Source organism: Emys orbicularis, chromosome 7 (genome assembly GCF_028017835.1).
Source record: "Emys orbicularis isolate rEmyOrb1 chromosome 7, rEmyOrb1.hap1, whole genome shotgun sequence".
NCBI classification, from domain to species: Eukaryota; Metazoa; Chordata; order Testudines; family Emydidae; genus Emys; species Emys orbicularis.
Genome location: NC_088689.1, coordinates 116,365,318 through 116,379,744, shown reverse-complemented (window position 1 = coordinate 116,379,744; position 14,427 = coordinate 116,365,318). Strand labels below are relative to the sequence as shown.

The 14,427-nt window shown below is 42.5% G+C and overlaps 1 protein-coding gene across 1 annotated transcript in view; it reads left to right on the top strand.

Annotated features, from left to right (window-relative positions):
* ITPR1 (inositol 1,4,5-trisphosphate receptor type 1) overlaps positions 1 to 14,427 on the top strand; it is a 249,083-nt gene that overhangs the window by 128,893 nt on the left and 105,763 nt on the right. The window contains exons 30-35 of the mRNA XM_065407748.1: positions 1,849 to 1,974; positions 2,330 to 2,530; positions 5,300 to 5,551; positions 6,368 to 6,493; positions 7,201 to 7,329; positions 13,629 to 13,749. Coding sequence (XP_065263820.1) covers positions 1,849 to 1,974; positions 2,330 to 2,530; positions 5,300 to 5,551; positions 6,368 to 6,493; positions 7,201 to 7,329; positions 13,629 to 13,749 — 955 coding nt within the window. The remainder of the gene's footprint in view (positions 1 to 1,848; positions 1,975 to 2,329; positions 2,531 to 5,299; positions 5,552 to 6,367; positions 6,494 to 7,200; positions 7,330 to 13,628; positions 13,750 to 14,427) is intronic.

The following is a 14,427-nucleotide window of genomic DNA, read 5'->3' as shown; positions in this document are numbered from 1 at the left end:
TGCATTCACTTGCATCTGAAGAAGTGAGGTTCTTACCCACGAAAGCTTATGCTCCCAATACTTCTGTTAGTCTTAAAGGTGCCACAGGACCCTCTGTTGCTTTTAACATGCATTAGATTCCCACTGTCCCCCATAGTTTGCCAGAAGCTGGGAATGGGTGACAGGGGATGACTTGATGGTCATCGGTTATGTTCATTCCCTCGCATTGGCCACTGTTGGAAGACAGGATATGGGTTAGATGGACCTTTGGTCTGACCCAGTATGGCCGTTCTTATGTATAGTGTTGATCTCACCTAGCTACTCTGCAGTAAAAATGACAGCAACTTCTCTCCAACAAGATTTACAGCAGAATAGCTAACAAAAAGTAGTTATCCCATGGTAAAAAAACAAATACCTTTTTAGTAATAAAGGCATAGCCTCAGAATTGTAAACTATTCCCTAAGACAGTACAAATATTTTAAGCACACATGATAAATATCAGCTTTCTAGCGAAACAGTGACTGAGTATAGAGACAGCTTAGCTCTCGGGGAGTGCTCTGCACTATCGAGCAGGTGACTGGAGTTTTATTCACAGCGTTCTTAGCCTCATTAATACTGTGACTTTCCATCACATGCAGCCACTCCACTCAACTGCTGGCTAGAATCTTTTTCCTGCCTCCCCCTGGTGACTGTAGGTATGACAGAAATTAATGCCATGGTTTTAGGCATTCTTGGTATTGGAGGATAGTAGGTTGCCAGAGAGTGAGGTGAATGGCCTCAGAGAGACGGGAGATATAGAACGGACGCGATCTTGAAAATCTTGCCCAGTTTGAAAACAGAACAGATTATCTAGTGTGAAGCCCCAAATTGGTTTGATTTGGAGGGGGTGTTGTTTTTTAACATTTTGCCTTGGAAAAATAAATTGAGCATTAACTGTGTTAATTGTGAAATATGCTGGAGAATGAAACACATAGGGGATGAAATCCCCTATACTCAGAAGCAGCATGAGCACTTGCATTGTAACTTTCCCTACTGTCATAGAACCATAGAAATGTACTAGTGCTCAACCTGGCTGTGGAAGTAAGTTGGTCTCCTTGGCCTCTCTGCTGAGCCTGCCGTTTATGCTGATTGGATTTTTGAGATGAACTCCAGCATGACCTCAAACCACAAACATTTCAATCAGGGCGCTGACCAACTGTTGGGTGCCAAATGCTTTTATCAAAGAAATATGGCTCATTTTATTGCATTGACTATCTGTTACTCCCAGCTGAGATGCATTTATGTGTCAGTTAAGTCAGAGACATGGTTGCACCTTCTCAACTATTCTGCTGCTTGGACTTAAGTCACAGACATAGAGAGTACTTACTCCTGTGAACAGAAGCTGAATTTTGTTATTGCATCAATATCTTCCTATCTCTTCTTCACCATCATCTTCAAGCTCCTCAATACTGAATTCCATTGTAATGGACCTCATGGCAGTCTTCCTATGAAGTCCAAAGGTATGGGAAAGAACCTGATGTGTGGTTTGCCCTATGTACTAGGTATGTTTGGTTAACATTCAAGGGGTTAACGTGCATTATTGGCAAGCTTGAATGTTGCGTATTCAGATCTGAAAGACATAACTTATTTATATTGTGTTTTGTACTCCACAACTTTTAAAATCATAAAGGGGGCCAAGTTCTTATCTGATATCAGTGGATTAATTTGGTTGGAGGTCTATAGTGGAGAGAGGTTTGTTTTTCTACTGAGAGAGATGTGACTCTGAAAATTCTGTGGAACAGGTGGTATTGTGCTCCACCCAAAGCTCACCTGAAAGTGAACTTTTAGGTTGTTTTTTAATCCCATCTTATTTGTGTCATGCAATCACAGGCAGAAGATACAAGGATGCAGGAGATAATGAAACTTGCACATGCGTTTTTACAGAATTTCTGTGCTGGGAACCAACAGAACCAAGCATTGCTGCACAAGCATATAAACCTGTTCCTTAACCCAGGGGTAAGAAGTGATTAACTTAATACCATGTTTTTTTGTAGTGAGAAAGTGGAACAACCTGACCTCTGTCATGGCCTCTGGGCCAGTTCTTATGCAAGACTAGTTAAATGGATAGCACTTTGTTCTCATTAATGTTGGCAGGAGCAGCATCTGGTTAGTGCACTCAGTTATATTGCAAGAGGTGGAGGTGGATGGAGAAGAGTATCCCTGATGGATACAAGTCTCTGTACTGAAATGTTGATTCCTCTGAGAAGTTCCTTCTTTGTATTGTCATGTTCCCTGCAAATTCATTGAAGTTGTCCTGACTTGTATGTGTGACTGTTTATTTTTTTTCTTTTCTTTTCTTCCCCCTCATTAGATCCTGGAGGCAGTAACAATGCAACATATTTTCATGAACAATTTCCAGCTTTGCAGTGAGATTAATGAGCGAGTCGTTCAGCACTTTGTCCACTGTATTGAAACTCATGGCAGAAATGTCCAGTACATAAAGTTCCTGCAGACAATTGTGAAGGCGGAAGGAAAGTTCATTAAGAAGTGCCAAGATATGGTTATGGCTGAGGTGAGAGATGCATATTTCTGTAAGCTCCTGGGCAAAAAACACAACTGGCATTCAGTAGAAAGTGACATATTTATCCTCTTGCTGGTGAGGATGCCGAGAAAGTGACGTTCTCAACTGGGACAATGTACAAGTGATGTGCGGCTATCACACAGCGCACAAGGCTTTATTACGGGCTCAGGCTGCTTCATCATGCTCCTTGCCCTTGGATGGGAAGGATACATTTAGTGTATCTCAAAAGTTATCCTCCCTAGTGCCACAAAAAAAGTACACTTGTGCCACAGCCCTAGTCAAGCTCCCAGTGCTGCACACTCAACAGGCTGCTGTGTTTGCAACCTCAAGATGGGCCCATGTGCTTTTACACGTCCCTTGGTCTGGATAGGCTCCAGCATGGTCTCTGGCCACGGTCTCAATGCAAAACTTTTGGGCACAGAATTTTTGTCTGAAAGAGGGACCCTGTAGCTCAGTTGCCCTAAGTCCCCAGGACCAGTGCTGACCCCCAAAACACTTCAGTAGCTTAAGTAAACTATTTCCCAGTATTCCTGGGCACTCTGATTTATAGTTTATCCCTTTAGGGACACGTGATACTTGAAGCAAATAGAAATAGACTTTACAGAAGGATTTCTAAGGACAGTCACTCTTTACTTTAGAGGGCACGACATATACAGACATCTTCAAGAAACACTTAGATGATATTCCCTGCTTCAGTTACGTCACCACTCCTGAATCTTCTTTGGGATTTGGGTCCATGTCCTTTCAGGGTTCTAAGTCCCTCTGCTGGGCTGGACTTCTGCAGCTTATGGCTGCGTCTGTGAATCGTTGATTCTCTCTGACTTGTGCAATCAGCTTCCTTCAGCTTTGTCTGGTCCCACAATCCATAGGTCCCATCTCCTTCCTAAAGCCTGTCCCTTTTTGTTCCCCTCTCTCTGAGTCCCTCTGTGTTTTGAAAGGGCTGTACCAACACCTCTGTCTCTTTGTTCCCCTTTTAGGGGAATTCCGTTGCTCCTCTTCTCATTCCCTACAGCCAAGCTGGGTTGAACTGGGTCTCCTAGGGCTCAGCCATCCCACTGTTTGAAGGTGTTCCCATTCGAATGAGAGCCATTCAGGTTAATAATTCTCCATTGTCCCTGGTTTGGGAGAGACAGGTTACCAGCCCTGATGGGAGATTCCACGTACACTGAGGCATTCAGTGATGCAGCAAATTCATAAAACCAAACGGAATTAATAAGTCGTACATAGATTCCCCAACCTGTCACAAATGGGTTTGAGTCAAGGGAAGGACTGTCTTTCTCCAGTAAAATCACTTCAAGAAAATGGGTGGCGGAGGGGAGGAAAATCCTTCCCTTTTGTTAAACTTTTCCCGTTCAGCCTGATGTGGGACTTACTCAGATGGGGAGTCTCTTCTGGCCTTAACCAGCTGAAAGGGTTGGTGCCTCGATGGGTGTTTAAAGTAGGAGAAGATTGTGTGTCCACAGCAATTTGTTGGGGCCATAGTGAACTCAGGGAGGTGGGAGGGAAGGGTGGGGAGGTGTGAGAAATGATGGAACAAATTCCCTTTAATTTCGGTTGCAAAGGATCCATCTGTTCAAAAGTGCATTTGCCTATTTGATAATAGGATGTTAATTAGCCTCCTCCTCCTCTGGAGGAGCCTTGGGATCCGAAGTGTGGGGTGTTTTGTTTTGTTTTAAGCTTCTGGCCTTAATGCATCAATTTCACTGGGACTTTTGACTCTGGATGTTGTTCCACATGCTGTAGTTAAACTTAAAGCAGAGTGTCAGCTGTGCAGTGTGGACTTAGTCCTGTGAAGTGCTGAGCAACCCTCTTTCCTGTTGAAGTCAGTGAGTTGAGGGAGTTCGGCCCGTTGCGGAGTCCAGCCCTGTGAAGTATGGCTTTGCATGTGAATTTTGCTCTGTGCATTGTGTTTGTGATAGATGCCTGGATGTGTCTGAAATCTGTAGGGCAGATTTTTAACAGTGCTCAGCAGCTCCCTTTCTTTTCGGTTGCTATCCATCCTACTGTTCTCGATAGAGGCTGGTGGAGTGCTGAGCTGTTCTGAAAATGTGCCTCCCCCCTCCTCCTGAAGTAATGTAAAGTTGATGAAGTCTGCCTCGTGGGACTTAATTATGCCTCTATCTGCTTGTTGAAAATCATTGTGTAAGGAATGGGGAATTACCCAGCCTTGAGGTCCTACCACCCAGAGGTCTCGAAGGACTTTGCTCTGAACAGAATCATGTGCCCCAAGCTAACGCTACAGACAGATCAGCTGAGGCAATCTTCATGACATAACTACAGAAAAGTCAGAAGCTTCTTGAAAGAACTTTTATCTAACTGATGAGGAGCCAGTTGAACTGACATTGATGTTAAAGATTTTAAAAGTGATAGAGTTCTAGGGCATAACATACTTAGAACAGAGGACTAGGGGAAGATGTCATACTTCAGAGAGATCATTTATAACTATGGAAAGAGAGTGCAAGGTACAGAGCCTCAGATGGATCTGGCGGGCTGCAGTTTTATTGAACTCACAAGTAATTGCAAAAGGGCGTAACATTCCAGTACACAGATAATATATAGCTTTAGATTAAAGGGGGGACCCTTCAGCCTGTTAGTGAAATGTTTAGAGGATGAGGTTTGAGGTCCTCTGAAGAAAAGGGCTGGGTAAGTGGAAGGTACGCATGCATGTGTGTGTACTAGAAATGGTCTGATTCTGGTAGAATCTCTTAAGTGGAGACATAACAGAATGGAACCCAAAAGAAAGCTGTTCTTTTTTTATAGCTAGTCAATGCGGGAGAAGACGTCCTTGTGTTCTACAACGACAGAGCATCTTTCCAGACCTTGGTCCAAATGATGAGATCAGAGCGGGACAGGATGGATGAAAACAGCCCTCTGATGTACCATATCCATTTAGTAGAACTGCTTGCTGTATGCACAGAGGGCAAAAATGTCTACACAGAAATCAAGTGCAACTCCCTCCTCCCATTAGATGACATTGTTAGAGTAGTAACTCATGAGGATTGCATACCTGAGGTGAGGTCTGATATTAAACATTGCCTACCTGCATGTGTAATGTATTAAAGTTAGTGGAGTGAGGTTTGTTTTTAATCACTCTGTTTTGGCCTGGAAAGAATGGCCTGTTTTGGCCTGGAAAGAATGGCCTGTGGGTAAGCAACAAGACTATGGGGAGGAGGATTGGGGGGGAGGGATAGCTCAGTGGTTTGAGCATTGGCCTGCTAGACCCAGGGTTGTGAGTTCAATCCTTGAGGGGGCCACTTAGGGATCTGGGGCTAAAACCAGTACTTGGTCCTGCTAGTGAAGGCAGGGGGCTGGACTCGATGACCTTTCAAGGTCTCTTCCAGTTCTAGGAGATAGGATATCTCCATTAATCTTAATCTTCATCTTCTATGAGCTGGGAGAAGTGTGTGTGTGTGTGTGTGTGTGTGTGTGTGTGTGTGTGTGTGTGTGTGTGTGTGTGTGTGTGTGTAAATTCCCCCCCCCCCCCAATCCTCATTTTTAAAATGGGGATGGTTACTCCCCAGGAGTGTTTGAGGCTGAGCACATTGATATATGTAAGGTACATTGCCAATCTTGAATAGAAGTGCAAATTATTAACATTATGCTGAATTGTGGCTGCAGTATTTCTGGCTTTTTCCTTTTCATTGCAGATGTCTTGCTATTTATGGGATTGGATTTCACCAATATTTAAATGAAAATAATAGTTTCTGTAAATTCAGCTACAAATTTTTAAAGCAGTTTTAATGTGATGACCTTGCATTGACTAAAAATGCCCATTTAGTTTTTTTTTTTTTTTTTTTTAATTAACCATTTTGATTTCTCCATTTGTAGGTTAAAATTGCCTATATCAACTTCCTAAATCATTGCTATGTGGACACAGAAGTGGAAATGAAAGAGATTTACACCAGTAATCACATGTGGAAACTGTTTGAGAACTTCCTGGTTGACATCTGTCGGGTAAGGATTTCTGTACCTATACCTAAATCTAAAAGAGCAAACGGACGTAGTTGTGGTGAGCATTAGCAGAGGTTTGGAACAGTGTATCTTAAAGCACAAGTCAGGAAGCTCTTTACTGGCTCCTCTCATTTCAAATTTATATTTGCCTGCTTTTCCATTTAGGTGATTGTGGACTTTTAGTTATGTTCCATGGAACATGTTGATCTTCTTCTTTCCCCCCCCCCCCCCTTAAAATAAAACAAACAAACAAAATCCCTTGTTTCTGCATTGTATGTCTTTTTCTATTCTGCCACTGGCTTGTTCACTCTGGCCAGGTCATGTGGATCCTTCCCCAACTGTATTTGATATATTTTAGCAGGTTTAGAGCAATTTTCCTGCACTTGGCATTTATTTTTCCAAATGGCTTTGTGCCTGGGATACCAAGTAGTTCCCCATAGAAAAACATTGCATCTCATTCCTACCTATAATACTGCATTCTTTGCTCTGAGGTATCCAATTTTTCCTCTCCTATATATACTATATGATGCACATTAAAAATGACGGTATAAGGCTTTTGGCTTTGTGTGCCCTAGCTATATGAGTAATTTTGGTTTACACAGAATACTGTGGCGGATAGTCCATTCAGAACTAATGCTCCAAATCACAGCAATTAAATGTTCATATTTATCAGTTTAAGATGTGTTCTAAAAGAAATAATTATTTTGTAGACATGTAACAACACCAGTGACCGAAAGCACGCTGACTCCATCCTGGAGAAATATGTCACAGAAATCGTGATGAGTATAGTCACCACCTTCTTCAGCTCCCCATTCTCTGATCAGAGCACCACTCTGCAGGTAGGAGACAGTACAACAGGTTAAGGAAATAAGCTGCTTTATTCATGAAACCACAGTAATCCGACAGGATAAAAAGAAACAAGTCAGAGGTGGGAGGTTGGGGGGGAGGGTAAGAGAGAGAGAATAAATATTCAAAATAGCACAGAAGTATAAATATTTCCTCCTGGTACATTACAGTTGAACACTCCCTTTCCTGTAGAAGGGACTCTGTGCTCTATTACATGTACAGAATTCTTTTCAACAGGTTCTATAGAAACTTAATTGTAAAATGACACTAACTGGATGGTATTGGTGCTCAGTGCTGTTCCTGTCTCTCCAAGTTCGGCTTTCTTAAGGGAAATGATAAACAGCATTGCTGTGGCTCTGGCAGAGTGTAGCTACGCTGCAAGTAGAGAGATGGTGGCGGGGGTTGGGGGTTGGTTCATGAAGACACCTACTGCATATACTACTAAGTATAAGATTCATAGATTCTAGGACTGGAAGGGACCTCGAGAGGTCATCGAGTCCAGTCCCCTGCCCGCATGGCAGGACCAAATACTGTCTAGACCATCCCTGATAGACATTTATCTAACCTACTCTTAAATATCTCCAGAGATGGAGATTCCACAACCTCCCTAGGCAATTTATTCCAGTGTTTAACCACCCTGACAGTTAGGAACTTTTTCCTAATGTCCAACCTAGACCTCCCTTGCTGCAGTTTAAGCCCATTGCTTCTTGTTCTATCCTTAGAGGCTAAGGTGAACAAGTTTTCTCCCTCCTCCTTATGACACCCTTTTAGATACCTGAAAACTGCTATCATGTCCCCTCTCAGTCTTCTCTTTTCCAAACTAAACAAACCCAATTCTTTCAGCTTTCCTTCATAGGTCATGTTCTCAAGACCTTTAATCATTCTTGTTGCTCTTCTCTGGACCCTTTCCAATTTCTCCACATCTTTCTTGAAATGCGGTGCCCAAAACTGGACACAATACTCCAGCTGAGGCCTAACCAGAGCAGAGTAGAGCGGAAGAATGACTTCTCGTGTCTTGCTCACAACACACCTGTTAATACATCCCAGAATCATGTTTGCTTTTTTTGCAACAGCATCACACTGTTGACTCATATTTAGCTTGTGGTCCACTATAACCCCTAGATCCCTTTCTGCCGTACTCCTTCCTAGACAGTCTCTTCCCATTCTGTATGTGTGAAACTGATTTTTTCTTCCTAAGTGGAGCACTTTGCATTTGTCTTTGTTAAACTTCATCCTGTTTAACTCAGACCATTTCTCCAATTTGTCCAGAACATTTTGAATTATGACCCTGTCCTCCAAAGCAGTTGCAATCCCTCCCAGTTTGGTATCATCCGCAAACTTAATAAGCGTACTTTCTATGCCAATATCTAAGTCGTTGATGAAGATATTGAACAGAGCCGGTCCCAAAACAGACCCCTGCGGAACCCCACGCGTTATGCCTTTCCAGCAGGATTGGGAACCATTAATAACAACTCTCTGAGTACGGTTATCCAGCCAGTTATGCACCCACCTTATAGTAGCCCCATCTAAATTGTATTTGCCTAGTTTATCGATAAGAATATCATGCGAGACCGTATCAAATGCCTTACTAAAGTCTAGGTATACCACATCCACAGCTTCTCCCTTATCCACAAGACTCGTTATCCTATCGAAGAAAGCTATCAGATTGGTTTGACATGGTTTGTTCTTTACAAATCCATGCTGGCTGTTCCCTATCACCTTACCACCTTCCAAGTGTTTGCAGATGATTTCCTTAATTACTTGCTCCATTATCTTCCCTGGCACAGAAGTTAAACTAACTGGTCTGTAGTTTCCTGGGTTGTTTTTATTTCCCTTTTTATAGATGGGCACTATATTTGCCCTTTTCCAGTCTTCTGGAATGAGATGAGACAACAGATGGAGAAAGACATAGTACAAGGGAACAATCAGATAGCATTGGTCAGATGATAGCCCGTGGTCTCAACACAACAGCACCCTAACCATTGTCTAGTATTTTGCAAGCATCACAGTAAAAGAGTTCTGAGAAGGGCGTTGAAAGGTACAATGAGGAGGCTTTGTAGGTGTTTATGGGAGAAAGCACAAAGGTGCATGTCTGAAACTTTAATAGATGGATGATAAAAGCCAGCATCATGGGCCAGTTGGATTCAAACCTTGCTTCAGACAAACTGCATTTTAAGGACACTTTGGTTTCATTTCTCTAAAACGAATCACACATTTTAAAAATGCTGCCACCTCTTTTCTTTTGTCATCCCGATTAAATCTCTGGACCTGTGTGGACTTGGGGAAAGTTGGAGCATGAGACTCAATGCCTTTGTAAAGTGAAAAGGAGACGGCTGTTCTCCTCTTCCATTCCCAGGTTCTCCCAGTCTCTTCCTTACAGGACACGAGGCAAAAGTAGCATGACAACAGCACTAACAGCAGTGCCAAGACGCCTGCCAGGATAATACCTGGATCACTGCTGCAGTGACACCGTGATAGTGGAGGCAGCCTCTTAAATAATAATCATTCTTTATGAAAGTTTTAAATAGCCTTTTGGGTACGTGTGGGAGGGATGGTCAGGGGTCTGAATGTGTCGTCAGGAGCTTGGATATGATTTTCATTGAAACCTGGTGCAAACTCAGGTAAGCAGGAAAAACAATTGTGTGTAATTGAACACAACTGGCAGCAGGTTAAGAAGCAGCTGATTTCCAACTGTGGCAATAAAGGGCATCTGGGAATTTGCCTTTTCAGCCCCTCTTCAGGGAACTTATACTAACCATTGTGGTGTACTAACTGGCTTGCTATAGCATGTCCCACTCCAAGGAAAGTTTATGTAAAACAGCCCGCAGCCTGACCTTGCAATCGGTAAAGAATTAAAATTTTGAGCAGTTCAATTGGTTCCCCCTTTTCCCTGAGCAGTAGCCCTCACACACTTCTGGGTTAGATCAGCTCTATCCACATTTCTCTCATTAGGAGGGAGCCTGCCCTCCTTGAGTCTGGAAGAAAGACCAGTTGTGGACCTGAGTCTATATTAAACAATGGACTTGCTCCTGTAATGCTTACTGAGGCAAGCAATCCTTATTCAGGCAAGTAAGTAGTCATACTGAGGATACTCTCATGAGTTAAAGGGCTTGAAGGATCAGTTCAGATAGGGCGAACTTGCCATCTGTGTGTATTGCCTATGAGGTAACTGTGGCAGCTATCTGCACTGTAAGTGGCCTGATTAGGGGCCTGAACCTTAACCCGCATAAGCACAGGATTGAGTAATCAGCTGTAAACGCTAATGTTCACTGCCTAATACTGTTTTATCTGCTTCTCGTGTGACTTTGAAGTGAAAGTTGTTAGTTTAATACCAGTTTGCATGCAAATTTGTCAAAACGTATTGTGCAAAATAAAAGTCATGACTAATTTACCCTGTCCTGAATGGCTCTGTCCTTTGTCCTGTCTTCAGTTCCTTCTGTACCTTATCACTGTGTGACCTCAGTGCTTGTCATGCCTGTAATTGCCCTCTCTGTGCCAGCAACTTTTAAATCTACTTCTTTACCTCAAGACTTTACCTATCTGCTAATTCATGCATCTGCAGTTCTCCTTCCAGCATCTCAAAGTCTGTCTAAACATAGCGAGACAAAGCATCTCATTTCATCCTCCCTTCTCCATCATGGGGGTGATGGTTCCACAATCCTCTGGGTTGTCCTAGACTCCTCTCTCCTCAGCCCCTCACATCCACTCTGTTGCCAGATCTTCTTTCTTCCTCTGCCTCATCTCCACTATCTATCTGTTCCGTCTGTTGAAACCCTTGTCCATATCCTCAGACTCTTCCACCTTAAGTAACTTGTAGCCTCTCTTTGGCTGACCTAATTCCTGCTTTGCACCCCTCCAGCCTATGCAAATTGCTGCTGTGAAAATGATTCAAGTCTCTGATGGCATGTGCACCCCTCCTCCCCCTGTCCCCCCCAAACACACACTGCTACCTCTTCACTGCCTTTACATCTCTTGCATCAAACTCAGGTTTTGTCTTCACTTTCAGTGCTCTACAGAACTCTGTGGCTTCCTACATCTAATCTCCCACCGCTACCCCTCTGAGGCCCATATGCCTTGCCTTGCTTCTCCACTCTGTTCTGTGTTCTCCCCCTAATGTCTCCATGCTTTCTCCTACACTTGCACTGTGTAAACTTCAGCCCACTCCTTCCCTGATGTCCTCTCCTCCTGTGTCATGACTTACATTGTACTTCCCCTGGGGCAGGTCCCTGCCTTGTGTGACCATGTACATAATACAAAATTAGATTAATAGATTCCAATGCCAAAAGGGACCATTGTGATCATCTAGACTGACCTGCTGTGTAACACAGCCCATAGAACTTCCCTCCCCCTAAAACTCGTAGACCATGGGTAGGCAACCTATGGCACGCGAGCTGATTTCAGTGGCACTCACACTGCCCGGGTCCTGGTCACCGGTCTGGGGGGCTCTGCATTTTAATTTAATTTTAAATGAAGCTTCTTAAACATTTTAAAAACCTTATTTACTTTACAGACAACAATAGTTTAGTTATATATTATAGACGTAGAGAAAGAGACCTTCTAAAAACGTTAAAATCAGAGTGAATAAATGAAGATTCAGCACACCACTTCTGAAAGGTTGCCGCCCCCTGTCCTAGACTCTATCTTTTAGAAAAACATCCAATTGTGATTTTAAAATTGCCAGTGGTGGTGAATCTACCATGCCTCTTGGTAAATTGTTCCAATGGTTAATAACTCTCTCAGTTAAAATTTTTGTCTTTTTTTCCAGTCTGAATTTCTCTAGCATCAACTTGTAGCCATCTTGCATCTTTCTCTGTGAGACTGAAGAGTCCATTATCAAATATTTGTTCCCCATCTAGGTCCTTACAGACTAATCAAGTCACCCGTTAATCTTAGGGTAATGTACAGATTCCTTTCCAAACAAAAACTTCCCAAATAACTGCCTCTTCACTGTATTTATCTTGGCTTTCTTCCCTCCTATGGGCACTACTGACCCAAACCTTATTTTACAAAGTTTAGAGTGGTTTTGATTTATTGACCTCATTTAAGCAAGTGGAACATCGCTGAAGTTTTCAGACCGCTAAATCTTTAAACATGTTCTATAAGGAATGTGTGAGTGGCTAGAGTCCAGAAACATAGGTAGTTTCAATGTATTTAGACCAGCGTCTGCAATATTTTGACATTTGGCTGTGTTGCTGGAAAGGCTGATGGGCATTTGCTATTGTGCTACTCTAAGTAAACTCTGTTCCCCTTTGCCAACACATGGAGTTATTTCACAATTTGAGGGGAAAATATTAAGGAAAAAATATTTCCTTTTCTCTAATTCCAGCTTTTTTTTTCTTATAACAGACATCAGTCTTGACAAGACTAACAGAGGTATTTTCCAGTAGTTCCTAAAACTGTGGGTTTTGCACTGAGGTGTGGTTGACTTAAACTAAGCATTATGTACCGAATAGAAACAGACACATGGGTGTTGCCTCTCACTATAGGCAGGCTTTTTAGTGTTGAAACAAGTTTGTCAGGACAGTTTAAAAAAAATACTGTCAATCCACAATTTAAAAAAAATAAATACACTTAAAAACTGCTTACATAAAGCAAAACAGTGATTTGGTTTTGAAACTGTTTGGATGTATTTGCAGAGATAGCAGAGTACTCATGTGTGAGTATTTTGCCTCTTTGAGGTGGGGATGTTGGCTTATCTATAGTGGAAAATCTTGCAAAGGGCCATATAGTTGACTTTTTTGACTCATCCATGGCAGCTGCAGCATTTATAAACGAACTGTGACCCATGTTCAAAATTACAGCTGTTCAAAACCCGTATCTGTAAATTAGAAGCCAACAAACTTCAGAAAAGGACCAGTTGATAATTATGGAGCTGAGTTGTAGTTTAGCAAGAGCAAAGCCCCATTTTCCTATTGAGTGCCGAGCCACCCTCTGGTCAATCCCAAATGAGCAATCTCTGTATTTTAGGCTGCTGAAAACCCTCCCTCATACAAACTAAAGATTACTGCCTATTTCCTATGCTTAGTGATAGTGCATTTAGTGGGACTTCATGCCCTAGGAGCCGTCTAGTTGACACTTCCCTATCTGCCCTGATAGTCCCTCTTCTGTTAAACTGCTGCTTGTGTAGTCGACGTGGTGCCCAGAATATAAATGTTGCCTTACAAGTGGATGTGGACTGGTAACATGCTGTCAGTCTGCAAAGAATAATGGCTGATGTAGTATCGAAGTAGCAGACAACCTAATCTCAAACATGAGATGATGTTTTTGATCTGGTTCTTTTCATGTGTTCTAGACTCGCCAGCCTGTGTTTGTACAACTGTTGCAAGGAGTGTTCAGGGTATACCACTGCAACTGGCTAATGCCAAGCCAAAAAGCGTCGGTGGAGAGCTGCATTAGGGTGCTCTCTGATGTAGGTAAGAAGATAGATTTAACATGCACAAAATACTTCCGTCCAATGTTTCACCCTTATATCCCAAAAGCAAGATGTATTCTACTTCCAGCCGATGGTGGGATGTAGCTAACTCAGAGCTAAGGCATGGAGCAAATCGAGCATGTCCTTCGTAGCTAAAGTCTGTTCGGTGGTTGCACAACAAATGTTTTCCATGTAAATGTGCGGTGAAACTGTAAACTGTTTGATTAACTAGGGGCAGAAGTTCTGAAAGTACATCTTGGCATCTGAAACGATGGGTTTTTACTGACCTAAATTCACTCTGTGGTTTCTGTTGAATATGACTGTCATACTCCAATTTTAAACAATGAACTGCTGATTTGTGCTGTTAGATGGCTGCCGCGTTCCTTCCCAGAAGTTGCTGCATATTGGTTGCAAGGACAGTAAGCCTTGTGGACATAAGACATAGGGCCAAATTGTTCCATAAGATGGATGTGCACATCCTATTAACCTTAATGGGAGTTATGAAGATGTATGTGAGGGCATGGTCTTGCTCATACATTGTGAAGTTAGGAAAAAGCTTTGAGTATGAAAAAGGCTGTATTAAACTTAAGGTATTATGTCTGCCCCAAGGGCATCAGATTCATTACACTGTGGATTGAAAACAGCATCATACAAAATGTATTTAAAATATACAGAAAAG